This window comes from Phycodurus eques, chromosome 5, assembly GCF_024500275.1.
Source record: "Phycodurus eques isolate BA_2022a chromosome 5, UOR_Pequ_1.1, whole genome shotgun sequence".
Classification (NCBI taxonomy): domain Eukaryota; kingdom Metazoa; phylum Chordata; class Actinopteri; order Syngnathiformes; family Syngnathidae; genus Phycodurus; species Phycodurus eques.
In genome coordinates, this window is record NC_084529.1 from 29,643,186 (window position 1) to 29,670,672 (window position 27,487).

The 27,487-nt window shown below is 43.4% G+C and overlaps 1 protein-coding gene across 2 annotated transcripts; it reads left to right on the plus strand.

Annotated features, from left to right (window-relative positions):
• Positions 1 to 88: 88 nt before the first annotated feature.
• On the plus strand, positions 89 to 26,107 carry alx4b (ALX homeobox 4b). Of its 2 annotated transcripts, XR_009768519.1 has the most exons (5): positions 89 to 606; positions 16,458 to 16,768; positions 22,702 to 22,830; positions 22,910 to 23,816; positions 24,592 to 26,107. XR_009768519.1 is itself a non-coding variant. In XM_061676178.1 (4 exons), exons 1-4 carry the CDS (start codon positions 273 to 275, stop codon positions 23,228 to 23,230), a joined length of 1,095 nt encoding a protein of 364 aa, XP_061532162.1. In that variant the 5' UTR covers positions 89 to 272; the 3' UTR covers positions 23,231 to 26,107. The 2 variants fall into 2 exon arrangements, 1 of the variants encoding a protein (XP_061532162.1); XM_061676178.1 differs by having other exon boundaries at positions 22,910 to 26,107.
• Positions 26,108 to 27,487: the final 1,380 nt, after the last annotated feature.

The following is a 27,487-nucleotide window of genomic DNA, read 5'->3' on the forward strand; positions in this document are numbered from 1 at the left end:
TCATCCCCCCCCACCTCCTATCCCCCCCCCCCCCCCCCTCCCCTCTAAAGCAGTCCCAGATGCGCCACTTTGAGTGTGTGCGAGCGAGAGCGCGTCAGAGTGGAGTGCAGCCTGGAAGTTCGGGGAGAGTCGTTTAGAAGGGGCAGGGCGAGAGGAGCAGCTTGGATTCTGCCTCTTACTTCCAAAAAAAATAAAAAATAAAAAATAAATTATATATATATACATTTTTTTTTCACAATCATCATTATTTTTATTTTTTTATTTTTTAAGTTATGAACGCAGATACGTGCTTGTCATACTGCGACATGACCTCGATGGATTCGTATTATAGTCCGTCTGCCTCGCAAGGTAGGGAACACCAGGCGAACCCGTTCAGGACTTTCGGCACCAGCGAAGCCAAATACAGCCCGACGTTCGCGCCGAGTAAAGGGCACGCGTACGTGGGCGAGAAGTCCCGGAGTCCCTTCCAGGCGGAGTGCCAGTCGCTGGACGGCGCGGAGGGAGAGGGCCCCTTCCACAAGTACCAGCTCTTCATGCACAGACCCACCTGCAAGACTCCCCCCGAGGGCAGCAAGCTGCACCCGGACGGCATCCTGCCCTGCTACGGTGAGTGCGTGCACCGCGTCGACGCGCAAAAACACTCAAGTGCGCCCGCTATGCGCAATTGCGATTTTAGATATTTAAAAAAAAAAAAAACCAAACCAAAAAAAAAAAACAAAAAAACGATCACGCAGGTAAAAATAGAAACGGTTATAGAAATGAAGGATCCGACTAATATGAATTCATGGAATAGATAGTCCAATTTACTTCAGGTGCTACATATGTTCGCTTGCAATCTTCGATTTTCTTTTTTTTTTTTTTTTTTTTTTTTGTTACCAGTGACCTTGACGTTGAAAGCCCACACGAGGGTCAACGGTTGCACCGCCACACAACAACAACAACAACAACCCCAAAAAGGTCTCATTTCCTCGCACGGTCAATTTGCGACATTTCCAACGGTGCCATCAAAGTCATCGCATCAGCCAAAACACAAAACAACATTTGCACATTTTGTTTTTTGTTTTTTTTTAGATTTCAGCTCAAGCGTTTCACGTCGAATAACATTTAACCGTGCTCAATATGAAAGTCAACACTTTTAAAACACTACATCCAGAGACGTCTTTTGTCAACTTTGTTACGGCGCACTCTTAACGATGCGAAATACACAATATGACAAAATATAAAATATACACTTACTGATTCCACAATTTAATTCTAAACTAAGGCGCATATATCTTTGCATAATATATATATATATATATAATTTCTATGCATATACAGAGAGGGAAAGTTATACACATATATTTATATCCAGTATATGTATTATGATTTTTTTTTTTTTGGGGGGGGGGAAATGAAGAACATAGACTGAATAATTTTGCGTGAATAAATTGCTGATCTTTACAGTTCGTTTAGAGTACATTGTTATTATCCTTGAACTCTCCAGAATGATTTTTGTTTGAAAAGTAATTTTGATGCACATGTACGTACAGCGGCACAGGATATATAGATAGGCGAGCGCATTTCTGCGTTTGTGACCGTGCATACGTTACAGGAAACCTGTTATCATGGCTCATCATTCAGGCGTTTGATCCAAGCAGAAACTGTCTTAACGGCATACTTGCTGGCTTCTTTCATGCAATTTGCAGAAAAAGGGGTAAACATGCAGCACAGTTGGCTATAGACAGTAAATAAAAGGGAAGTCTGCCAGTGCCACACTTAGCAAAATGGTAAAGTGCGAAGTCATCTAGTTTTTAGTAGGGAGTGGGTCTCCAGGCTTGTTTGGAACAGTGCTGTACTTTTGTGAGCTGATCTGGCAAGTGCATAGACAGAACCGTTTGAACGCAATCATTAAATGCAGCATGCATCCGAAGAGAAGAGGCTCTGCAGTGTTATTACTGAAAATGTTGCAGCCAGATGAAGGCACTGTGGCTCTGGGGAGGACACTTTTGGGGTCTAGTCAAAGCCTCAGGCGTCAACAGGCTTGTGCTCTTATGTGTGGTCCAACACAAGATATATATTGCTCAATGGTGATATTTGATCTCCTTCGCCATGACAAAACAAAACCCCCCCAAAATCATCTGATATACAGACGGAGTTGTGTGGCCCAACATTGGCAGTGACTGCAAATTGTTTACATGGCAACCAAGCTGTTGTGAACTATTCGGTTTTGGCGGCCGTTCTGGAAATATATAGAATATAAATAACGCTTCATGATAGTCACAGACTGAACGAACGGTCTTACACAACATTTGGACATTCACTCAATACATTTTCCTACTTCGCAACACTGAGCATGGAACTGTACAAAAAAAAAAAAATCCAAATCTGCTTTTACAAAGATACTACTGTATACACCACTACAAACTCCAGTCACCATAATACATTTATTGACAGATGAATACCTCTCAGAACCAACCGTTATTAGTGAAGGCCAGGGGCAATTTGATTTGAACACAATTTCATTCCCACATTTACGAAAGAGAAAAGCATAAAAAAAAAAACAAAAAACATGTTTTTTGGTGCAAAGTCTGTGACTAAATAATCAAATCTGCTGTTGAGCCGCACAGCAAAAGGGGACTGGATGGGATTTAGAAAACAAACGCATTGTAAATGTGTAACCCTACTAATTTCTGGGGGGAAGACAACTCATTGTGATACAGTGGCAACTCTGCACATATACGCATTCCAAACAAAATTTGAATTCTGGCGTAAACCAGCCCCCGATAGTGAATATTCAAAATCGCCCAAAACTGATCTGGGACTTAATTTCCTTTTGTACTTTCCTATGAGATGCAATGCATAACATGTCAAACATATAAACGGACATTTGTGAATACTTTGAATAGTTAACATGTCAAAATCGTCTCTTTACTTTGCGTCCTCACATGCGTTCCAATGTGAATGGGCATCCGGTCATGTAGCATGCGAGTAGCACCTTGGCTAACAAACAAACACGTGACGCAACAAGGCGCAGCAGCTCGCTTCTCTCGTTCCAATTCAGAGGACGGCGCTGGTGTCCTCCGACCACCCGAAACATTTCCCAGAATGACCCGGAAAAACGTCGGCTAACGCGAACCCAAGAACATGAACAGTGAGCTGCGATTCAATGCGGCAAAAAAAAGAAAGAAAGAAAGAGGAATGTTAATGATAGTAGCGTCTCGGTATCGAGTGGTACAAGTTCGGAACCAATCATAAAACTCAACTCATTCGTCCCAATATCATCGTTTAAAAAAAAAAAACATTTGTGAGGAAGACGACATCATCGTTGCACTTGGTTTTAGTCTGGTAAAAACATTTTGGGTTGCTATGATGTAAAGTAAGGCATCTTGTAAATATATAACTATATCACATATGGTTTGTGGCATTGTGTATGTATTTATTTGTTTCTGTCCTATTTCCAGGACTTTTATTTTGCTTTGTTTTACTCTGCTGTCTGCAGCCAGGTCAGCATTGCAAATGAGAGTCTGTTCTCAATTGCCTTACCCGGATTAAAACAAAAAGACAAAAAATACAAAAAAATCAATCTTTCACTCATTTAGGCCAGGCACTTAAGCTGCGACTGCATATCGACGGGAGGCAGCGTATTGTCCTCGTGCAGGTAGCGGGCTCAGCGGTGGGCCGGATTGGGCGGATGTTGTTTTAGATTGGAATTGGAATTGTAGAAACACAAAATATGTTTCAACCGAGCACTGTGCGGTTATGTCCTTTTCTAGCTGGTTTAAAAAGACATAGAGTAAAATAAATACACAAAGCTAAATAGACGCTCAGACTTGTGCTGGGATTCAATTTAGGCTTGCTTGGGCACACCTAAAAATGGGATGGAAACGGTTTTGGTGAAGGCCGCATTTTTGATATGAGCTCTAAATATTATTATTTTTTTTATTTTTTTTGGGTGATGGATATTTATTTTGCAAGAAGCACAACAATTATACTAAAAGTAGCAATGCACTTTCATCTTGCCATTTAGTATACTCCACAGTGAGATCCAGAAGTATTTGGACAGCAATAGTTTCGTTACCGCTTTTCTTTTATCGGTTTGGCAAACACAATAATAAAGATATCATTTGTCGATTTAAAATATCTCCAGAGAGGAAACTCAGAATTGAGGCGACTCCCACGTGTGCAAACACGATCAAAATAGAACAACGTACATTTATATCATGACTGCTTCATGTACATACTGTACTATTGCAGTTCAGTTATTTCCCTTTGTTGAAAACACTTTTCAAACCTGTGAATTAAAGCTAAAAGGCCACAGCTCATCTCCCCTCGATTGTTTTAGTTCAAATTGTGGCGGTGTATAACGCTCGGATCAAAGTAACTGTCGTTGTCATTTAACTGTGTAGAGCACAGGTGTCAAAGTCAAGGCTTGGGGGCCGTAGAGAGGCTGTGACATCATTCGCTAAAGCAAATCACGTGCGTCCAATTCATTTTTCTTTCCAAAATCTACACCAAAGTTGAAGTCTTTACTTTTAATCGCTGTACAAAACGGCCACCATTTTTTTCAATACTGAACTCCTTTTAAAAACAAATGAAACCATAGTTGAACAGACTATTTCCTCTGACTTTGGATTTCCAAACTAGTTGTCCGTCAATTTATCGTGTATACGTCATGATAGGATGAGGTGAGCATGGTTTTCACAGTCATAATTGCCCTCTGAGGGAAACCATAGCTACAATGTGGCCCCCAACAAAAAGAAGTTTGACACCCCTTGTGCAGGAACTAACGTTTAAAATGACAACGGTCGGCGCCACATATTGTTGTGACTCTGGGGGCGTGCATGTGAATCAATGAGCGTCCCACGGGGGCGGGGCATCTACCTGCTCATACCACTGCGAATCAAAATAAAACCCCATTCAGCTGATGCAGTGGGGAGGAATGCAAGTCAGCACCGCAGGAGGGGTCTGCATTAATCTGAGGCAGATGTGCATCATTGGCTGCTATATGGTTATTATTCATACTCGCCAAACATCAGATCTCCCGAGCAACCGCGAGTCCCCGCAATGAAAAAGTGGGACTGGCTTACATAACCCTGTCTCCGCGATACCTTGTAAAAATAAGCAAAGCGACACAAATGGACAAGGGCTAAAGATCGGGGAAAAACTGGAGAGAATTTCTTCCATCCATATACTGTACACTTACAGGCCATTTATCAAGTACACTTGCACCAATATTAAAATCCAAAACCAAAAGCAGTAAGGAGAAGTATTCCTTTACCGGTATGTTTATTATTGTGGTTGACCGTTGAAGTAGAATTGCACTGTGTCATATCGAGCGGTGTTTCTGACCTTTGAGTTAACGGTAGTGAGTATATTGGAGCCACCGCGGTTCTTCTCCACCACTGCAAACTACTACGATAATAAACACATTATTAAATCATTGCTTCTCTCACAGTGTCAATCGAAACGAAGCATGATCTTAGATTTGGGGGAGAGATTCAAAACTTGGTCCAGCACATACATTACACCAAGTTAAATGCCGCTGAACTGCACTGAACAAATGTACTGTACTGGATTAAAAAAAAGGGGAAGAAGCCACGATAACATCGTACCCATTTGTACACATTTCATTCAGTGATTCTTTCGCAAACCACTAGATGGAGTCTGCGTACCATTCGGAGTACTCGTAACACTTTGCATTAGACCTTATTAGCCGAAGCAGGTGTACCTAATACAGTACTGTGTCCATGGTCGTTCTTCGAAGACTCCGTGCGGTGAATTCAGAGATGTATTTCTCAATGCACAACACATGTTTGAAGATAATTGTTGAAAAATGTGCAAAGACTGAGCACTACTGTATCTAGTCCTCAAATGTCAAGATATCGAGCTCTCTTTTTGCCGCGTGCGCAACGTGCGCTGAAACGCAAGTGGGTCAAGGCTCGCCGGCATGCTCGCCAATTTGGCAGACCGTTCTGTGCCAAGCTTGACGTATACGGACGCGATGAGGAGTGTTCTTTGGCATCCGTCTAGCGCGTGTGACAATTCGGCGACTGAGGGCTCTGTTTTTGTCGACAGCGCAGTTGCACTTCGGCTTCAGTGCCGCATCTTGATTTCCACGCAAGCGCCGCATTTGCCACGTGTGCAGGTGGTGTCGGCGCAGCGAGGGTCTGCCCTCGGAGATGCGCTTAGTGGAGTGAGATTTTGGTGTCAGAAAGGCCGTCTAAACGTATGCCTACTGGGACCACATTTAAGTTTTGCCGAAAAGGATCTAATGCGATTTTGGTGAATCGGATCGGGGCACAAGAGATTACAAACATCCGGTCCAGCCCGTCGCCTTGCATGGATACGCCAAGCACAGCGCTGGACTTGCACTCGTCACAAAAATAGAACCCATAGCGTTAGACTCTTTTTTTCACCCTTTCAGTTTTCCCGACTTTTTTTGGCCGTGGTTAAAACTGGGCCCAGTGTCACAATTCTGTGTCGGGCTTGAGTCCCCCCTCTCGAACTAGAGCACCTTCGTTTGCATCACCGGTTATCTGGTGCAATTAGATTTTTCCCCCCATGATTTTGAAGCCTCATTCTATACACTTACCCATTTTTTTTAACCATTCAAATTCGGCAGAGTTGTTCACAACACTCTACTCCATGGTGTGTCAAATGTACAGGACTATTCATTTCCACTTTCTAGGGACCTTTAGCTTTGTGTTTAGTGTTTTAATAAAAGCTAACTGGAACAATGAAGGCAGAGTGAGATTTGACACTTCTGCATTTACTGTATGTGTATGGCCAATAGGAATTCAATGTTCCCCCACAGTCGTGTGCAAAAGGGGGAGGGAGAGGGTGTTTTTTTGTTTTTTTTTGTTATCACCGCCCATCCACGATCGGTTTTGTTTTGAAAAAACTGAAAAAACAGCAACCAACTCCCCATCCCCGAACACACGGCTTTGTGTGCCTGAAAGAAGTAGCAGTTGTTTGGGTTTGTAATTACCGTCACATTTATGACAATTTCTGTTAGCCAGTCTATGGCGCTTTGCATTGCATATACAGTATGTTATTATTAAGCAAGCAGAATTTCATTTGACAAAACGATATTGAACATTTTAGACAAGCATGTTTTGGCTCTTATTTGGAGAACTGTGAGAGTGAGCAAAAGAACAAGCACTCAGGAAAACTACAAAAAGTGTTTTGATAAGTTCAGTTTTTGTGTGAACTGTGTGTTTAAATTCAAATTGAAAATTTGAATTTAAACACATTCAAATTCCTACATTTGAATGTGTTTAAAGCATGTTGGAGGGGCATCAAGGGAGACATGTTCCAGACCCACCCCCAATAGCTTAAAATCCGTGACATACAGTTACAGTCCAGTGGATATGAAAAGTCTACACACCCCTATTCAAATGCGAGCTTTTTGTGATACAAAAAAATAACGCCAAGATGAATCATTTGAAACCTTTTCCCACCATTTATATGACCTATAATAATATGACCTATACATGACCTATAATCTTAATCTTAATTGAAGAAAACCCCAACATATTTTAGAGGGGTCAGGTCTTGTAGAGATCATGTGTGTGCACATGTGTGCACACCCTCTTATAACTTGGGTTATGGCTGTGGTCAGAATTAACCAATTACAGTAAAACGCATGTTAAATCGGAGTCACCACACACCTGCCACCATTTCAAGTGCCTCTGATTAACCCCAAGAAAGACGAGATGCTCTAGGAGGCTCTTCCTGACATTTTCTTACTTATAAGCAGAAGCTATCTATCTATCTATCTATCTATCTATCTATCTATCTATCTATCTATCTATCTATCTATCTATCTATCTATCTATCTATCTATCTATCTATCTATCTATCTATCTATCTATCTATCTATCTATCTATCTATCTATCTATCTATCTATCTATAGCATTTGAACACAGGTGTGTAGACTTTTTCTATCCACTGTATAGTTAGGATATTCAGTTATTGCTGGAGGGTCTAGAACACCTCTCCCACAATAAACGGGAGTTCACCGTCGTTCTAAATATATGGAGATATTTTTTTTTTTATTTGATGGAGCCGTTTGGAATCCATAGATGAACGCATCCGGCATAACAGATGCGCACGGTATACATACTTTGTGGGAACACTGGTCCTGATTGCACCAATTCTCTTTTGCCTTTTCCTCAGTAATATCATGTTCACATAATAGAGTTCCAATAGCCGCTCTGACCTCAGTGTGAAATCGGAGCATCCTGTGATATGTAAAACATGTTTTTCAATGCACGAGAGCAAAACAAGACCACAAGAAGGTTCTGGCAGCGCTTTAAAAGCATCCTGTCAAAATATGGTACTCTATGTGTACGGAGAGGGGAAATTGGAGGGAGATGATGTCAGAGGATATGTATGGATATTTGCTGTGATGACTACCACATTTTGGCCATGTTAGTGGCTGAACGACGACCTGTGATGATGCCCTGAAACGGTTTTCAACTATCCATCCATGCATCCGTTTTCTGAGCCGCTTCTCCTCACGCGGGTCGCGGGCGTGCCGGAGCCCATCCCGGCCGTCATCGGGCAGGAGGCGGGGTACACCCTGAACCGGTTGGCAGCCAATCGCAGGGCACATACAAACAAACAACCATTCGCATTCGCATTCACATTCACATTCACATTCACATTCACATTCACATTCACACCTACGGGCAATTTAGAGTTGTCAATTAACCTACCGTGCAAGTTTTTTGGGATGTGGGAGGAAACCGGAGTGTCCGGCGAAAACCCACGCAGGCACGGGGAGAACATGCAAACTCCACACAGGCGGGGCCGGGGATTGAACCCCGCTCCCCAGAACTGTGAGGCAGACGCTCTAACCAGTCGGCCACCAATAATATAATAATATAATCATTAAAAAAATGAAAAAATCAGGGGTAAACCTCTTCAGAGCATGCCTTCAGAGCATGAAAAATCCTGTTTTGATTCATAACTGCTATTTGTCCATCTTTCATCCCTCAGGACGTTTTTCTTGTCTAATATATTCAATAAAAACCAGTGTGGTAAGTTCTGCAAATAATCACTCGCTGTTGGCTACAGCACAAACCTTCTAACGTTAGTTTGCAAAGCAGAAAAGTTCTAACCTTCAAACTTGACATGCGCAATTGGTGTCATGAAATTCATACGGTAGAAAAGGGAGGCTTAGTGATTACACCCTTTCTAAATACACGTCTTGCAGTGAGAGTTTTCTAAGACTACCGTACCGTGAAAATGTGTGTAACTTCCTCTATTCGTATCCGCATTCCAACAATAATCCTGAACTCTTTCTGCGCGCTTTGATACGAGACAGTGGCAGCCACGGCCTAAAGTCTTTGGACACTGGTGAGGTAATGATGGTGTCAGTGTATCGGCCGCTGATACTAAACAGAAAGATTTTCGGTTTCCCATGGAATATAAGCATTCCTTTGTGCGCTGCTGCCACAGATATCTCCTCAGGAACATCTGGGAGCCTTCCTTTAACAGAGGAAACAATACTCAAAATCTTGTCTGAGTGCCTCATGAAGAGATATATCAGATATACAGTATTAACTCTGAAATACAAGGTCAAACGCAATCCTTCCGGCATGATCTAGAAAGTCATTTTTCAATAGAAAATAATGGAAATTAAAGGTGAGTCTCCTTTATGAAGATTAAGTACAGCCGAGTTTGCGGCGTACACTCAGTTATTTTCTTCATTGTTATTCTTGATATTGATTTGTTGACGCTTCTGCCATAATGTGCTGAACAGCCATGATGGAGATACATGCACCACTTTGGACGCCAGCGCTCCTTTGCAATAAAATTCATTTCCGGCTCGACGGTCGTCAACGCGCTTTTCCGTCGCCTGCTTTTTTTCGACGCCTGCTTTGGTGGCATCACAAAACAAAAACAAAAATGCCAAAGGAAAAGCAAAAGCACACATGTGGAGTAAATCCTTTTGTCAAACGCTTCGAATTAATCTGTTAAACCCTTCTCACAAATCCTTGAAACTCAGTCGAGGACTTGCGACTTGACTCGGGACTTGCCTGACTTGGCTTGGGATTTCGCCGGGACTTGAGACTGACTTGCGACTTGCAAAGCAATGACTTGGTCCCACGTCTGCTGTACTAATCTGCAAGGCATGAAGTGGTAACAATCCGCGTATCACTCATTTGTTTCCATATTCAATTGGCAATCGAAAATAAAGGAAAACGGAAAAGGTCACTAACTCGTTTCTTATTTCTTAATGTAACACAAAAACATGAACATTATTTTTAATCGTTTAATTTTAAGCTCGGATCAAAAATACAAACTCGAAAATGGGCAACGGGTTTGAGTTCGATGTTAATACGGTGTTGATGGCGTTAATGCCACCCGAAAAAGATACGTTAGCTTGTTCTGCCATACGCAGCCAGGACCACCAGCCAAAATGATCATAACAATACTAAATGAATAAAATATAGTTTTCAAATAAAAAATATACTTCTTTTCAAAACATTGACAAAACATCGTATCAAAGATGTGTGAAGCATTGTTGTAATCACCTTCATGCATTACCTCTGACACTGACGATTTCTAGGCAGCTTCAAATATTTCCCTTGTGCTCTGTCCATTTGCACCATACCGTACAGACCTTCTGGGGCCATGCGCCCAACAATGAAGTAAGAGGTGTGTCCAAAAGGTTCCAGGACTGGTGTCACACAACTTTTCCTCCTTCAATGTGGGCCAGACGATCAGTCAGAATGTCTACAAAGACATCCTGCGGCATTTGCTTCGTTCAGTGGGTGCGAAAAAAGGGGAGCGTTGCGCCAGGACAACCCGTGCCTGCTTGACCGTGACAGCGCGCCTGCTCGCAACTGCCTGAGCATCCGACAGTTCCTGGCCAAGAGGAAACATCCAAAGCTCCTTGGCTCCATGTGATTTCCCCCCCCCCCCCCCTCCCCCCCTCTTTCCGAAGCTCAAGGGAGTCATCAAGGGAACACACTCTGAGGATGTAGAACTCATCAAGATGGCCGTGATGACCCAGCTCCAGAGGATCCAGGAAGAATCCCTCCAGGAGTACATGAAGGCATGGCAAAGAATGCTGGGGAAGTATTTTGGACTCCAGGGGGATTACTTTCAAGGGAAAAACTTTTCGTTTGGATTCGAAAAATATCTTTTCTGACATACCACATAAACACAGCATGCATTCTTGCATATCATTGCACAATGGTTGAAAGAAGAATGAAAATAACGGTGTTGCTGAAGTCATTTGCTCCAAGTCTCCGACTCCACATGCGGCGCTCTGTGTGGACACGAATGAGTCGAAAATAATGGCGTCAGATGAAATGCATGAAACCGATTACAATAACGCTTGTATGTCATATTGATATCATAGGGCTAATGGATCATGTGATGAATCACGATCGCGCTTTGCACTGACTGTGGCTAAACGCCCGTGTCACATAAACCCAACCGATTAAATATGAAAAACCGAATTCATTCCTGTGGGCCGTTTTATGATTTTGCATTTTTGATCTGAGAATACGAAAACTCTGGCGTTTGCGTGTGTGTGTGTGTGTGTTGTTTTTTTTTTTTAAACTTTTGATTAGCATTTCAAAATGGACAGAATTAGCGATGACGTTTAACGATTGTTAACGATGTACAGTATAGGCTTCAGTACACACGGTAGCAACTCAGTAGTGGGAAAAAAATACCACATTCAACGTCTGGCCAAAGATGAAGGTTTTTTGTTCAACAGTGCTACATTTATGTACGGTATGACTATATCGGTGTGGTACAGCTATAATTTGATGATAGCAAAATGAATGTGTTTTGAAACAAAGCAGGCTTCACTATGCACCGAGCAGTTTGGCCACATCCATTCAATCGTGACCGAAGGTAAGATCGGTGATGATTTCCGTCTTTAGTGTCGATTTCGTTAAATTTGCTGTTCTCAGTCAGATGATGTTATCGAAAGTTGTGCCTCTGACCCTCCGTCTCCATTTCGGTGTGTGCGTTTCTTTAATCTGGACACCGCAGCAGCATTTACATCACTCGCTGCTGTGTCTCACTTGCAAAAATTGGATTTGCATCGTATTTCAAACAACCTCCACGTGTGGTTTGGATCAGTCTTGTAACAATCTAATTTGATGAGATTTTGGATGTTCTGACTCCATAACATCTAGCTGGAAACAAGCTGGATAGGACCAAAATTGGATTGGGCACTGGCAGTGTGAATAAGACCTCTGAGGCAGCGGCACCGCATGATTTTGTGCAAACCATTCATCGAGGAAAACTATGATAATTACATTTGTAAAATTCAATTGAAACCTATTATAATGACATATTTTAATGAAATCTAGAAAGAATGACCCAGTTTTGCACGAACACATTTGGATTTAGATGTCTAAGTAGAGAGTCCTATAAAAGGGCTGAATACTCATCGTAACAAACATAATCACTTGATATTTTACTCATGACGTTTGACAAGAGAATGCGCAGCGAGCGTTGAGAGAACATCTTAGTCCACTTTGTTTAAAAGCATTCTCCTTCGTCGTTACTGCAAGCTCATTAACCCTTCCCCAGGTTACTCATTTATAGTGTTTCTTTTATTTGGCTTCACTTGACCCTCCCCATCCCATTCCATAAAAAACCGAGAGGGTGCCTTGTTGCTTTACAACCAGTGAAATTACACTTTGATCTTTTCTCTCCGTTTTCAGCAGCGATTCAAATCACTGACCCTAGTAAACGCGTGACCTCAGCTGACCAAAGAGGTCTGCAGATTGTCAGAAAATAACTTTGGAAAATCGAAGGTGCAGGCAGCATTTATTCTCCACATTTATGGTACTGATGCACACTTCAAGGGAGAAGAACAACAGTAGAAGACGAGAGAGAGAGAAAAAAAAAGATTCCTCGGAATGCCAAGAAACTGCTGCCAAGGCACTGGAATCTTGGCTTTATGGAAAAAGCGAGACTTGACAGTTGTGTTCTTGAGGAAGAAAAAAAAAGTCTCGGCAGGCATGAATCGTGCGAGATGTTGGTGAGGATTGTGTTTGGTTACAATTAGCATGTCACAAAACGGATCGTTTCGACTCGAGTGCAAGATGAAGAGAAAGTACATGTTGAGGGTATGTGATCTGTGTGTAGGGATGAGCATAAAACTTAACGCTGGCCATCTGCACACCCATCTGTGCTTCACATGTTGATGTGCCTTGCTCAGGGGCACAACTACACTCGCACCCTCGCAATTTCCAATGAGCAGGAACTTTTGAGTTGACCCATCTCACTTCTGAATGTCGCTCCTGCTCAGAGGTTGAATGAAAACATTGCACGGGGGCAAAGCAGCGGTGGGTAATGTCAGAACATCTGCCTGCGTGCATGGAGACAGTAAAAGGCTCTGACAGGTGGGCTACAGCAATATGAGGTCATGAACCCCAGCTGGGCAAGCTGTGTTGTTTCATTAGCCTCCGTCGGGGCGCGCGTGAGCCCGAGAGCAGGGGAGGCCTGCCGCGGTTTGGAGGGACGACTTTTGACATCACATTCCGGGAAACACCAGCCAAAGAATATTAATTCATGAAAACAAACACGCATGTTGTAGACAGCCGACGCCCAGCTTCATCACTTCCAAACTATTTTGCCAGCTTACTCACCATTAAAAGTATGGCTGAGTCACCAGCACTGCAAACTATCAACAGTCTTTCTCACGAGCCACTTTGTTTCTCAGATGACAGACCGTGGAGGCCATTAAACACGACGCTGCGAGGAAAATGCATGCACGTCGTTATTTGAAATGCGCTCGAAAGGGAGCGAAATGTTACAGTATCCTGTGGTACCAAGATCATCATCATCATCATCATCATCATCATCATCATCATCATCATCATCTATCTGTTCAGGGACGCCGGTCGACCTCTAGTCAGGATCAATTAAAGCCACAGAAAATAATAAAAAGTGAAAGAATCAGTTTCACGGTCAAACTGTCGCTGTCATAAAACATATATTTAACAGTCATTAAAGTGTCAAAAATAATCACTTTATAATAAGACCCCAAATCAACCTTTGTACTGAACGATGATTCGTGACAGATGTGGAGCCCGTACTGAAGATCGATGATTCCGATGTACGCATCCCGCAGCTAACTGTGCCGTGCTTCCGTTATCGATGTCCACCTTTTGTCACCGTGGCCATATTGTACTGAGCAACCAGGCCAGAGACGCATTCATTTCTCCTGTTTAACGTCACCGATACCATTGTGCGGTCTTGGGTTGATTCTCGGATCAGAGGTTTAGGGGTGCTGGGATTGGGGGGAGTGGCTGAAAAAAACCCAAAAACATTTTGAGGCCAAGGGGGTGGAGGGTGGTGGGCGTTGCTGTATTTGAATTGTTAAAATATCACGTTACAACCAAGTACTGTGGTGTCACACTTGTCTAGGTTGTTTAAAAACGACATACAGTTGAAAGCTTTTTTTTTTGGGATCTTTCACATTTTAGTGGTAGTGGGATTCAAAAATGAGCTGGAAATTTCTATGGTGTAGTATATCTCTACTGTAGCTGAGTCTTGTTTGATATCGCTGGCATCAGGGGGGATTCCTCATATCACCTAACCATCGCTTTTCAGGAATCCCCCCACCCACCAACCCCACCGCAAAAAAAAAAAAAAACATGTCTGTTGAGCCGTTAACATTGCATCGTTGAGTACAACATTTTCAACACTTTGGATTGGTAAATCATTTTTAAAAACAACAGATCCACGTCGGGACCGACCAATAGTATCAATTTGAGAAAAAATACGAAATTGATCAAATTTGCACGTAGGATGTTTCGGCCCGACACCGGCGATATGCTCAGGGCTCGCATCATGTCAAACGCGACAATGGTTTGAGGTTTTTTTCTGACTTCATTCAGATGCATTTGGGAATTTAGTGTTTCCACTGTTTTGATGGAGACTATTTAAAGACGGAACCCTCATGCGGACGCAAAGCAAAGGCAGACAGAAAAACTGTTCTGACTGGCCCTCCACCAGAGTCATACATGCTTATTTATCCACACGGATGTTTGTTTATATGAAGGAGAAGGGATTGACTTCTTCATCTCCAAAAGGGGAAACAAAAAAAAAAAGCGCGCCTATGCCGACACAAACAGAGCCAGGTCTGTCACAAAATGGAGGCTGTCCAAATTGAAAGTGACAAACACAACATTGTTTACATCTGAGGGCCAAAGTGTGCAGGGCGACAGTGGGCGAACGAGGCGCACCACACACCCACAAACACACAAACTGTTCGAAATGAGAAAGGGTTTTCATCGGCTCGGATTTCGGGTGGCGTGATTGAGAGATGTGAGTGCGGCCTCCTGGAAGGTTGTGTCACAGGTCACTCCAATGTGTCATGACAACCCTTTCAAACATGTACAAGTGAAGTGTAGATTCGGCGCGCACAGACAAGGCCTTTGAACCCCGAAATAAAACATTACAGAGGTGACGTAAGCATAAAGTAGCCGCAACTCTGTGTGGATGTTAGAAAGTGATGGTGTGCAGATGCACTTGCTTGACTTGTTAGGCACAGGGTTCCCCCCCCCCCCGGCTGCATTCACGAAAATCAACACACATTTTAAGAAGCGTATTGCTCTTTGCCTGTCACTGTTTCTCTTCAGGCCTAATTGGTTAGAGAGTTTTGGTGGCTGCAAGCCACAATTGAATGTTCTATATTTGGCTTGCTCCTTATAACTCCAAAGTGCTCAATGTATTTAATTATGAGAGGCAAATATCTTAACATTTTCACTTTCGTATGATACATTTTATGCTCCCCTGTTTTTTTCCAGAGCTGCATCCTTCTTCGCCGATTGCTACACCTCCGACAGCCGCATTGGAAGGAAAATTGGGACAGTGGTGTAATGTCGTCATTGGCCTTCAAATGCAGCCTCGAGAGTAGCGGTGTCAAACTCCTTTTTGTCACGGGCCACATCGTAGTTCTGACTTCCCTCAGAGGGCCGCTACAACTGTGAACCCACATAAATGAAAGATTACCTCATATACTGTAATTACATACAGTCTACACAACACATCGATGAATGACCAGTTTTGAAATCAGAAGCCTATAAAAACATGTTTTTTGACGATTACATTTCTTTTCAAAGTGGCATTGGTAACAAAATATGCTTGCAAATATCTCAATGGTCTCAATGGTACACCAGAACACAAAGAGCATTTTTTGATTTGCTTTCGCGGGCCACATCAAATGATGGGGTGGGCCGGATCTGGCCCCCGGGCCGCCGGTTTGACACCTGTGCTCCAAAGGATGCAGCCCCCTGAATTGGGACATCGCTACTACTGACTTCCGATCGGTGATCGTCTTGAATGTGCTTCTGCAGAACAAAAAGTTTTGATTCGTTCCAGGCAGGGCCGAGTTTCACCTTGCAAGGACTTTAAATGCATGGCTCTCGCTTTTCACACAACAAGGTAAAACTGATCACAACTTTCCATCTCTTTCTTAATGTAGGAAAAGACAACAGCCTGACAGAGTCTGAGCTGCCCTCCAGCGCCGACCCCCCCGGGATGGAAAGCAGCTACCTAAATCTAAAGGAAGCTGGAGTGAAGGGGTCAGGCGAGCGTCCAGGTTCAGATCTTCCCAGCCCGCTGGATAAAAGCGAGACAGAGAGCACCAAAGGCAAAAAGAGGCGTAATCGCACCACGTTTACCAGCTACCAGCTGGAGGAGTTAGAGAAGGTCTTCCAGAAGACACACTACCCAGATGTGTATGCCCGTGAGCAGCTGGCACTGAGAACAGACCTGACGGAGGCTCGTGTCCAGGTGAGACCAGATGACACGCAAAAAAGATATTTTCTTTTGTTGAGGTGAGCAGTACTGCATTCACACAGTTGTCCATGTTTACATGTTAATCAACGCTAGAGAGCATCAGGGAGAGTTAAAACTGGTGACGTGACAACAGAAGAGTCTATTGTTCTCCTTTTCCATCTCTATTTTCTTCCAGCCAACTTTAGATGAGAGTGGGATGGGCAGGATGAAGTGAATCCTCTTTGCGCTTACTTTTTGCAGACTCTGCACAAAGGTCAGAGGCCAAGGTTTTCTCCCTGGTGTGACTGCGCTTAAACTACTTCCACAAAACTGCGAAGGCAGGAGGTGAGGGACACGGGGTGGGAAGAAGTCACTGGACTATTTGGGATTGGGAAGGCTATAAAAAGCACTTGAGATGCCAGTTTCAATTTTCACGTGCAGTCTAAGACATCGCCGGGGAGGGTCTGGTCCGTGCGGTGGTACAGTAAAAAAAAAAAAAAAAAAAAAATGTTGGTTCACACAGATCCATCTCTTCCCCAGATGAATATAATTAACTTTCCCAACTGACAGGCACACAGCCCAATCTTTTGAGTCACTGTGAGGTTTGACCCACAGTCCTACAAAACAGACCCTAAACATGCACGCAATCAAGTCTAAATCCCACAATTGCAGCAGAAGGCCTATCAGGACAAAGTCCAGGGATATGCAACTGTGGAATACCAAGGGGCATTGCAAGCTTGGCAAGCGATTTAATAATCCTTTTCATCTGAGAAACAACACAGATGTTTTCTCCAGAATATGCCCATGTCTGTTCATCCTTAGTTTAACGATGAAGGTCGCTGTGTGCAGTTTGCCGCTTTTGCCGCTATTCTATTATTCGGTACAACGTGACCCAAAAGTCAGACATGAGCTTCGTCCCCTACCTGCCTTTTGCGGAGGAGGGGGCCGTGTGAGCGAGGCGCTGCTAAGGCACTCTATCAATCGTAGTGGTCCTGGATGACAGAGATGAGGTGAGACGGCTGTAACTTCAAAGCTGCTTTTGGAGTTTGTGCACTCTGCCCTCCCCTTTTGCCTGCTGGCTCCGCAGCATAAATAAAGCTCTTTAATGGTTCTGTAAGCTGCCTTTTGCTGACAGCGTCTTCAGCTATTACTGTAACACCGCCAAGCGCTTTGAGCTCAGAGCCACCTTCCTTGCAGATGTGTCTGCAACAATGAAACAAACAAGAATACACATTTTGCGCATTCCACCCAAAAGGGATTAATATTGTTTCAAATGGGAACAACTGAAACTCTGCTCCTTGTTAAGAATAATCACTTTTAAGGTGCGGCATTGCATGGACAGGGAGAGCAGCACAAGCAACATCTGACTTCATAATGCATAGCGCCACAAATGATCTCTTTGCCAAACTATTTGGCTTGTGTCCCCTTTTCTTTCTGCCGTTCAAAGGCAAAGCTGCACAGCGCAAACCCTCTGTGAAACCTGACTCACAAAGTACACAGACAACACGACAAGGGATACATAATTATGCGCTCAACCATTCAAAAAATGTTGACGTGTTCAGGCTAAGAGAACATATTTGTGACTTGTCAGTGATATATTCAGAATTTTGTAAATGACATGGTACGTAAATTTGCGTGTCCTGTGTGTGTCTCGTCGACTGCCTTCGCCTGCACGCCTCTGAGAGGTCAAGGGGGTTAGCCGCGGAAAGCCACGGGCTTTGGCGTCAGGAAATTAAACATGAAATGAAAACAAGCTCCGGTTTGAACATTCTCCCATCTCACTTTCCAATATCCCCACTTCCCCTCTCAGACATAAAAGGGAGGTGGGAGGAGAATGAGGCACTTTGTGGGGGGGCGGGTGACACAGAGCTGGGATTATGACAAAAATCTGATGACCCATAACACTCATTAAAATGTAGATATTTTATCAGAAGAAAAAAAAGCCGAGTGCCTACCTCAGACAAACGCTACAGCGGTACCTGACTCACAGGTTTTTTCACTTGGCCGATTCTTTTTGTCTTGTGTTGCAAGCAGGAATTTGAGTTACGAGCACAAAATGGTGGCAGCGAACTTCGCAACAAGCAGCAAGTAGTGAAAAAAAACCCGACGTCCAGTGCTTGCTTTGGGCTGTTCCATTCCGAGTTGAAATTTAGACATAAGGCAAAGAGACCAAACCATGTAACCTATGACACTCTGCTAGCTAGCTCAATGCTAACCCGCAGAGCAAAATGCCAAAGATGGGCTAACGCGTGTAGAATCAATGATGCATTGGTTATAACCCTTCAAGCAATGGACGTTTGAACACAAACGCTGCAGCACCTCATGTCGAACAATATACCAATACCCACAGGCACCTATTCTTTCTCCTCTCTGAAAAATGACAAATATCACTGCAGCTTATTGAGTCACTTAGTTGTGAAACTCCTCTTTGTGTATTATGTATGTCGCTTTTACACTGTCCCTGGTGGCCAAGGCGTGCACACCAGAAGGAGCACAATGTCAATGGGCTTCAAAGCATGAAATCATGGTGTGCAACTCTCTAACTGGTTCATGAAGCAAACTGTGCAACCTTTTACATTGCATTGAATTGTGTTAGGACCGTATGTACAATACTGTAGCGCAGGGGTGGGCAAAATACGGCCCGCGAGCCGTTGATCATTTCAATCCGGCCCGCCAAAGATCGGTACAGAAGCGCCCAAATCATATCGAAATCATGACTGCATTCATTTGACCTTGTGCTGTAATGCCGAGTGGTTCCACCAGGTTGTCCTCGATTGCCCAGTGGTTCCACCAGGTCGCGCAGTAGGTACAGTGATACATTGACTTGACTTTGGCTGTTCTGTTTTTACTCTGCCACTGCTCTGAACCCTTCTTCAACCATGAGTGGGCCAAAGAAAAGAAAAGTCGACAATGAGGGCTGAACGCTTAATAAAGAATGGACTACTAAATACTTTGTCACCGAAGTCCGGTCAAAGGCTGTATGTCTAATTTGTTAAGAAACCATTGCGGCTTTAGAGGACTATAACATCAGCCGTCACTTTTCTACCGAGCATGCTGATTATGCAAACAGCCAATCAATGCGGGAACTGATGGCTACGGCTCAGCGGTTAAAATCAAGCTTGAAGGCTCAGCAAAACACCTTTGTCTGTCACAACAGACCCTGAAACAGCGCCACGGGAGCTGCAGATGGAACTGATTGATCTTCAGTGTGATACTGTCTTAAACGAGAAGTTCAACTCTCAAACTGGATGAGTTTTATGCGTCATTAAGCGCGGACAAATGTCCCCAAAATCCAGAAGATGGCACGGAGGATGCTGGTGGTGTTTGGCTCCACATGCGTGTGAACAGACTTTTAGTGTGATGAACACCAACAAAACATCGTACAGATCGCAGCCGAATTGCCACAACAAAGCTAACACCAGACTTTGATGCGCTGGCAACAAAAAGGTGATCAACAAAACAACACTGTTCCCATTAAAAGTAACTGTAAGTATCAACACGACGATGCCTTTTTTTTTTTTTTTTTTTGTGTGGTTTTTTGTTGGTTTGTTAGTTTGTTTATTTTTTTCGATTTAAGCATCTGGTCCTGGCTTGGCCTGCCTGTCAAATTTTAAAAGCCAATGTGGCCCCTGAGCCAAAAACGTTTCCCCACACCCCTGCCGTAGAGTGATATTTATCCCCGTAAACAACATGTTGGCGCTTTTTGTGGTGCTGGAACAGTTAAATAGCCTTTCCATTCATTTCAATGGAAAAGATGGAACGACGAATTACAAGCGTGGTCACGGAACAACTCGTTTGTCCGGGCACCACTAAATTTGGAGACAAGTGAGATGCAATCCAGCCAGGGCCCCGTGTACTGAAGATCGTATTCAGAAACTTGTCATGTAATGTGTTGAAACGACTGAGAACTAACCAAAAGAAAAGGACATGGTAAACATCAAACAGGAACAGACTCTCCTCACCAAACCTCAGGGGGATGTAACACACACCAAACTCTCCTGCAAACATATGATTTAATCCAAAGGGCAACAACCCCTCACCTTGACATTGGGGGGGGGGGCTGGGGGGGGGCAGCCATCATCTTCAATATCAGTTTACGACTTTGGAAGGCTAATCTTGCCAGCTGACTTGTGGAATGTCGGAGTGTGATTTCTTAATGTCAGCTTTGGAAAAAAGCATCATCTTTACGTGCCACACGAGCCCATATATGGTGTCCTTTTTGAGAACTTAACTCACTTGTGGTCAGAAACATGTCTGAAAACTCAATGCATTTGATTTCACAGAGATATTTTGAACAAGGTTTGTGTAGCTGCTCATTTTTATTATGAAGGCGACAGAGAGGAATGGCGAATGTGAAATGAGGAGGGGGGATATGAAGGGCCTGGCTGAGGGGAAATTGCATGTCAGGGACTGAAAACCACAAGCTGATTGAGCTTGGAATCAACCAACAATCAGAGCTCAAACCCCTCTGTTAAAGGAGTATGGTTCCTTTGTTTTGTTTTTTGAAGATGCTTCCTCTCGGGAGGAGACGCACCAGACATCCGACAAATGTGGAAATTCTCACCATCATAACATACTGTATTGTTTTACGGGGACTTCAAAATGTTGTTAAGCTTGATTATTGAATGCAACTACTAAATAAGCCACCAAAGGGCCAAATAAAGTGGAGTGAAAGTATGTAGTTGTTACGCGGTGTATGTTTTTATTTTGAAGGTCAGACTTTTGACAAGATGTGTTCCCCCGATGTTGCCCGAGTGTTGCGTCGTCGACTGGGAGGGTTATTGCTTTGAGTGTTCATAAAAGCTTACATTGTAGTATACGCAAGCCTTTGGACATAAGTTGCGAAATGCTTCAGATGAATGCGGACTGATTCCGGGAAATGAATGGTCGAGTCAAAATTGAGTGGATGTCGCAAAGCTGGGTCAGAATGATAGTGGACAGATAGTTGGGCAAGTACCTAAAAAAAAAAAATCTGGATTGATAAAACAGATTCTGCCACATCTACTAAGGGATAATGAGATCGAGAAGTACAAGAATAAAACACAAAGCTGGATAAGCAGTCAGAGTGTCGGAACAAGTCAAAACCTGCTTGTACATCAAGAAAGGTTCTCAGTGCTGTTTTATGTTGTTGTTGCCCAGGTCTAATAAAATGGCTGCTAATGATGCAGGAAGTCTGCCATTTTGGTTTGAAGTGGCCTCATCTGGGGTCATTTTTAGGCCATTTGCAGTGGTCCTTCCAAGACAAACTCATCTTAGAAGTGTGGTCAAGTTGTTACTAAACGTGAGCCAAATAGATGACGCTGCATTGCAGAAAACAAAAAAAGTCTATTTGTTGTCAGATTTTTATTTACCGGTAATACAAATCAATTACCCCCAGCCCCCCCCACCCCCCCCCCCCCTCCCGAAGACACCATTTAAAACAAATTAAAAAATCTAAATACTTGTAACTTTGAAGTACGGTAAGTGCAAGATAGTTACATCAGTATTGTTGATTGTCAATCCTGTCCATCTGTTTTGAGGTTAAAGTTTTGAAATGAATTGCACACTGGGATTCCCTCTTCTCCTGCTGTGTCGACAGGTGAGGAAGAGGACACCTTTCTCACAATGATTTATGAATGGCTATCGACCCAGCTGTGGATCTGTCGACGCAGGCAGTCTGAAGGGATGCAGACGCCCGCGTATCAAAGGGAGGGGGGAGTGCAGTACGACGGGAAACGCTCCATTTTCACATCAATAGTTCCGTGTGGATGGTACTTTAAAGACACGTCAAGTCCTAAAACCTGCCGTGAGAATTTCATGTGCGATAAAAATGTATTCGCTTGGCTTTCTTAGTTCTGTGTTTTAGAGTGGAGGGCGCTCGTGTCCTTGGCGATGCTCCATTGTTCTCTGCCCACTGGTGACCGGTCTGTAAAGTGAGTTGGTTCCCTGACGGGTGGCTTTCTGTGCAGGTGTGGTTCCAGAACCGCAGAGCCAAGTGGAGGAAGAGGGAGCGATTTGGCCAAATGCAACAGGTTCGAACGCATTTTTCAACAGCTTACGAGCTGCCTCTTCTGACTCGGCCTGAGAACTACGCGCAGGTAACTGTCGGTGCCCCCACCACCGTTGCCATGCAGTGTCAGATTCGATTGCCTCATCATGTCCGCTCTTTGCTTTCAGATTCAAAACCCCTCATGGATCGGTAGCAGCAGCGGAGCCTCTCCGGTGCCAGGTTGTGTTGTTCCTTGTGATACCGTCCCCCCCTGTATGCCCCCTCATCCTCATAGTCACGGAGGAGTCCCTGACTTCCTGGGTGTGCCCAGCCCAGGGAGCAGCCACATGGGGCAGACGCAGATGGGCAGTCTTTTTGGGGGACCCGGAATGGTCGGGGGAATGAATGGTTATGATCTCAATGTCGATCCAGACCGCAAGTCTTCCAGCATAGCAGCGCTGCGTATGAAGGCCAAGGAGCACAGTGCCGCCATTTCCTGGGCCACATGATGTTCCCGCCAAGTCCGACCCCGCCCCCCATTAGGCCACTTCTCTTGAGCGGCCATCATCGAGCACTGTGGGGGAGTTTTGGGGAGAGCGCTAATGATAACGCAGTTCAAATGAACAGGGAGAGACTGTAGAGATAGCAGAGACCATTGCGGCGGCCAACGCAGTGGAGATAACAACTGTGACTGTGACAATCAGCAGAAACTGAAGTTCAAAAGTATAGAGGCGAAAATCACACCCAAGCGTTTTTTGATTCCTCGATGTCTCAGGTCTTGGCGGAACTACGTGGTGACTTTGACATAGAAATCATTTTCCGTAAAATGAGCAAGGTCATCAGTATCGTTTACAAAAGACATTCAAAACGCAGTCTCAAAAAGATCCGTTTCACATTAGAGTGTGCAGGTACAGTTTGTTCGGAGCTCTCTGCCAGTCTATAAGAAACGACTTTAGACTTGTCCCTCACACAGGAAAAATCCTTTCATTTCCATTTCCCAATAGTTATAATCAGGGCAACTCCAGGAATTAAACTGGACCGGAGGCTGGATGATACGTCTGGATTTACACTGCAGGTCAAAGTGACCAATTCAGAGTGAGTGCCTTCGACTTATTTGGACCATCTATTACACGTTTGACATTTTCCAGTGCACTATATCTGATATCTCTGTTTTAACGTTGACTGAAAAGCTGAAGGTGGCGACAACAAGGAAGTGGACAATAATAAACCAATTACTAATGATCTAACATGACATAACTCTGCCCCCCATCGATTTAAATGAAAGTTGCAATTTTCACCTGGCCGCACTCTGCGATCATTTTCTTCCCCACTTATTTAATGGTCTTCGTACCTATGTACCATGTTTAAGCCATATTGAATGGTCAACGCTCTTGTCGTTTTGATTGACCGTGGGTATCGTGTGTGTGTGCGTGTATTTGGATTTTGTCATGCTCACATTGACAGGGTACTGTATATCCAAGCTGTCATTTTACACTGCAGTAGCATTGGCAGATATACCGATTTATATCAGACTTGTATCCACGAGTGGAAAAGAGGCCTTATTCGAGTCGATCTGAGGATCTTTGTCCTTTTTGTTGCCATGAACTGAATGTAAATTGTGTGCCATTAACCACGCAGCGTCAGTTCAGTCAAAGTGATGCAATCATCCACCGATAATGAATGACAATAATCCATGCCGTATGTATTTATTTTTTTTAGTGAGCAAATGCATTCTTCCAAGTGAATACACAGGTGGGATGCAACAGGCAAATCTAATTGAGCGTGAACAGAAATAGCCCGCGCCAATTTCAGTGCGGGAGGGGAGCAGATCGGCAGTCATTTCAAGGCAACATGTCGTTTCCTCCCGCAGAGCAAACTCCACAGGTTCCCCTGCCAGGCCTGGCTTCAAGTTACAGGAAACTCAGTGTCTCCAGTGGCAGACAAGGCACAGCGGCAGCCTTCAACACCAACTAGTCATGCCAACTTCCACCAACTAGACACACTTAATTAGCATCAAAGTGAGCCTTTCTGCCCAGTGAACACCAATGTGTAACACGGCCTGCATGGGAAGGACAGACTGAAAAGCCCGTCCAAAGGCTGTAATGACCGGGTTATGGTTGAACATTGGCTCAGCAGAGATGACTCCTGATTCACAGAATCTGACACATGCCAGAAACCGCAGACTGAATCAGTGGGCTTAATTGCCAAGGGGGAGAATTTTGAAATGTTTCGGTCATGTCATGACATTCGTGCTCGAGTGCGGCAACGTGGAGAGTATACGTTGCAGGGGTGTCCCTGTGTGTTACCCCCTCGGAATAATTCTTTCACCGGAGCTCGGCTGCAGGCCGACACTAAAGACAGATTGCATTCGCCTTTTTAGCTGATCTTGCTATGACACCCGGTGACGACGCTGTCATTCTCGCTCCCCTACGTTGTATGACGGAGGGCAGGGTCGTCCCAATCAGCTGCTTGGGCACGTAGAAAAAAACTCAAATAAATACACTTGTCAAAGCAATAGTGTACTCTAGTTTTTCTTTTAGAACTACCAAAAAAAAAAAAAAAAAGGCATTATTATAATATTTACCTCAATTGAGCACTTCTTGATACGGGGATTGTATTGGACGTATCGGAATGTTTTAGTCTGATCCCTAAAATATGGACAGTATGCGATTTATCGGAAGGCTTTTACCACTGAGCAAAGACCCCAATCAAATACTTGACAGATTATGAGCGCTAAACAGAACATTCAGTTTTTAAATGAAAAGAAAAACAGGATGTGGAAATTGCAGGCAAGATTTCATTGAATTCCTACGTAGGGCTGACTGCATGATTGTCTCCGTGGTCCGACTTCCCGTGCGTTAAACTGCAGCTCTTTCCATGATGATACTACTGAAAAGTTGTTTTGTGTGAATGTGAACAATATGTATTATATTGTTCTGTTGCTTGTACATTTGTTTTACCTATGTGTCAAATATTGGACCTCCAACAGCCAAACCATTGAAGTATTACAGTGATATTGCCAAATAATACATTGTGTTCAGCATTATTTCCAAGGAAAATGTTGTGCCAGGCTTTTAACTGTTAAGTCGCTTTCTAATTTTCTAATGGCTTCAAGCTGCTTTTTGTATAATAACCAAATATTTCTACTTATGGTAGTGACTTTATATAATGCGCCATTGCAATAAGTTATTGCACTTACAATTTCGAGAATTGTATGTTTAAACGTCCACTGGGACAGAAGTCTCTCGTTCCGTGTTCGGAAAATGTTGCTTTAAGCCATCCATATTTAGTACCGTGACATCTGCTCAAGGTGCTGGACATTTGTTTGTACAGAGCTAACTTGTTTTTCATTTGATGGATTGAAGTGATGACGCAATAAAATTTGAAACAGTCTGATGAAGTTTCTTCTTTAAAACACAACATGCACCTCCTGTCTGTCTCCCGATATCCAATCAACATAAGTTTTTTTTTGTTTTTTTTTTGTTATATACGCTATAAATTGTTTGTGGTTATTATAAGAATAAGAAGACCTCCTGTTGTGGTTAAAAATAATTATGTGGAATGGAAACAGGTGGTCCATTTTCTAATATGGCCTCAACTTGTAAAATATGTTTTAGTGCACAGGTTCTCCAGAAACTATAGTCCTAAAAAACATATAATATATATATATATATATATATATATAGACAGTCTGCCGTGGAACATCATTATCCTGAATGTTTCCAAAATATATCTACGCCGAGTTACGACTTATAACTTTTCTCAAATGTAGTACACATAGATTTTCTTTTAGTGGAACCTGTCCCCATAATATTCGTGGGAATCCAAACAAAATGTTCACTGAAAACAAATTCTGAAAAACGGATTGTAATTGTTTTATCTAATTACTGCTCCTCTCCTCAGCGCCTAAAATGCTTTATAACTATGGCGAAATAAGGAATTTCGAAGTAGTTTATTTTATTATTATTATTCTTATTTTGCATTACCACGACCCCTGTTTGACATCTAACCGGCAAGACCGAGTTAGCTGGTACCAGATGAAGTAAAATCACAAACCGTGGAATAGTACGCACCTGAAAAGCCCAAGTATAGTCTAAATTGCAGGTAGGTGACATAAATAAACAGTCGTAGAGGGCAAGAAGAGCGGCCCGCTGCGCCCTGGACAGCTCTCATCAAAGCTAATGGGTCACACTGCCTCAGCCAGGCTTCACTGACATCCTTATTAGAGGTCCGCGTGGTTAAAGGACCACGCGGACCATTAGGGCACTTCAAAGTTCAGTCCACATTAGGGTTCTGCTTATATATGGCAAAGAGGGGGACAGATCCTATTCCTCGTTGACCACTTTATTTCTCCATCCACGGACCTGTCAGTCAGCCTGCTCCATAAACAAATGGAAACTCGAGCTGCTCATTAAAAGCCATCGTTAGCAACATCAGGGTTGTAAATCAGTGCTAAAATCAAGCATTGGAGCTGACGCTTTCGCTTACTTTAAACAATTCCTTAGTTTGAAAACATAGCCTAACACGTTACATTTAATCTCTCCACTTCCTGTACAGACCAATGAAAAGACTCCCAGAATATTTAAACAGCGTAGCACTAGCAGTAAAAAATAGACGTTCACTCGCATGAACCAACATTGTTACTGTGAAACCAAAGTCCACTTCTCTCTTCAAGACATCAAGTAACATTTAGTCATCAATCCAAAATATCCAGTTGAAGTTTGAATACACTAATGGTGTTTTAAGGGACATAAAAGATGAATCAG

Coding starts and splice junctions, on each gene's coding strand:
- alx4b (XM_061676178.1), top strand. CDS start 273: ATGAACGCAGATACGTGCTTGTCATACTGCGACATGACCTCGATGGAT. Junction 16,769..22,701: donor TGACGGAGGCTCGTGTCCAG/GTGAGACCAGAT, acceptor CTTTCTGTGCAG/GTGTGGTTCCAGAACCGCAG. Junction 22,831..22,909: donor GGCCTGAGAACTACGCGCAG/GTAACTGTCGGT, acceptor CTTTGCTTTCAG/ATTCAAAACCCCTCATGGAT.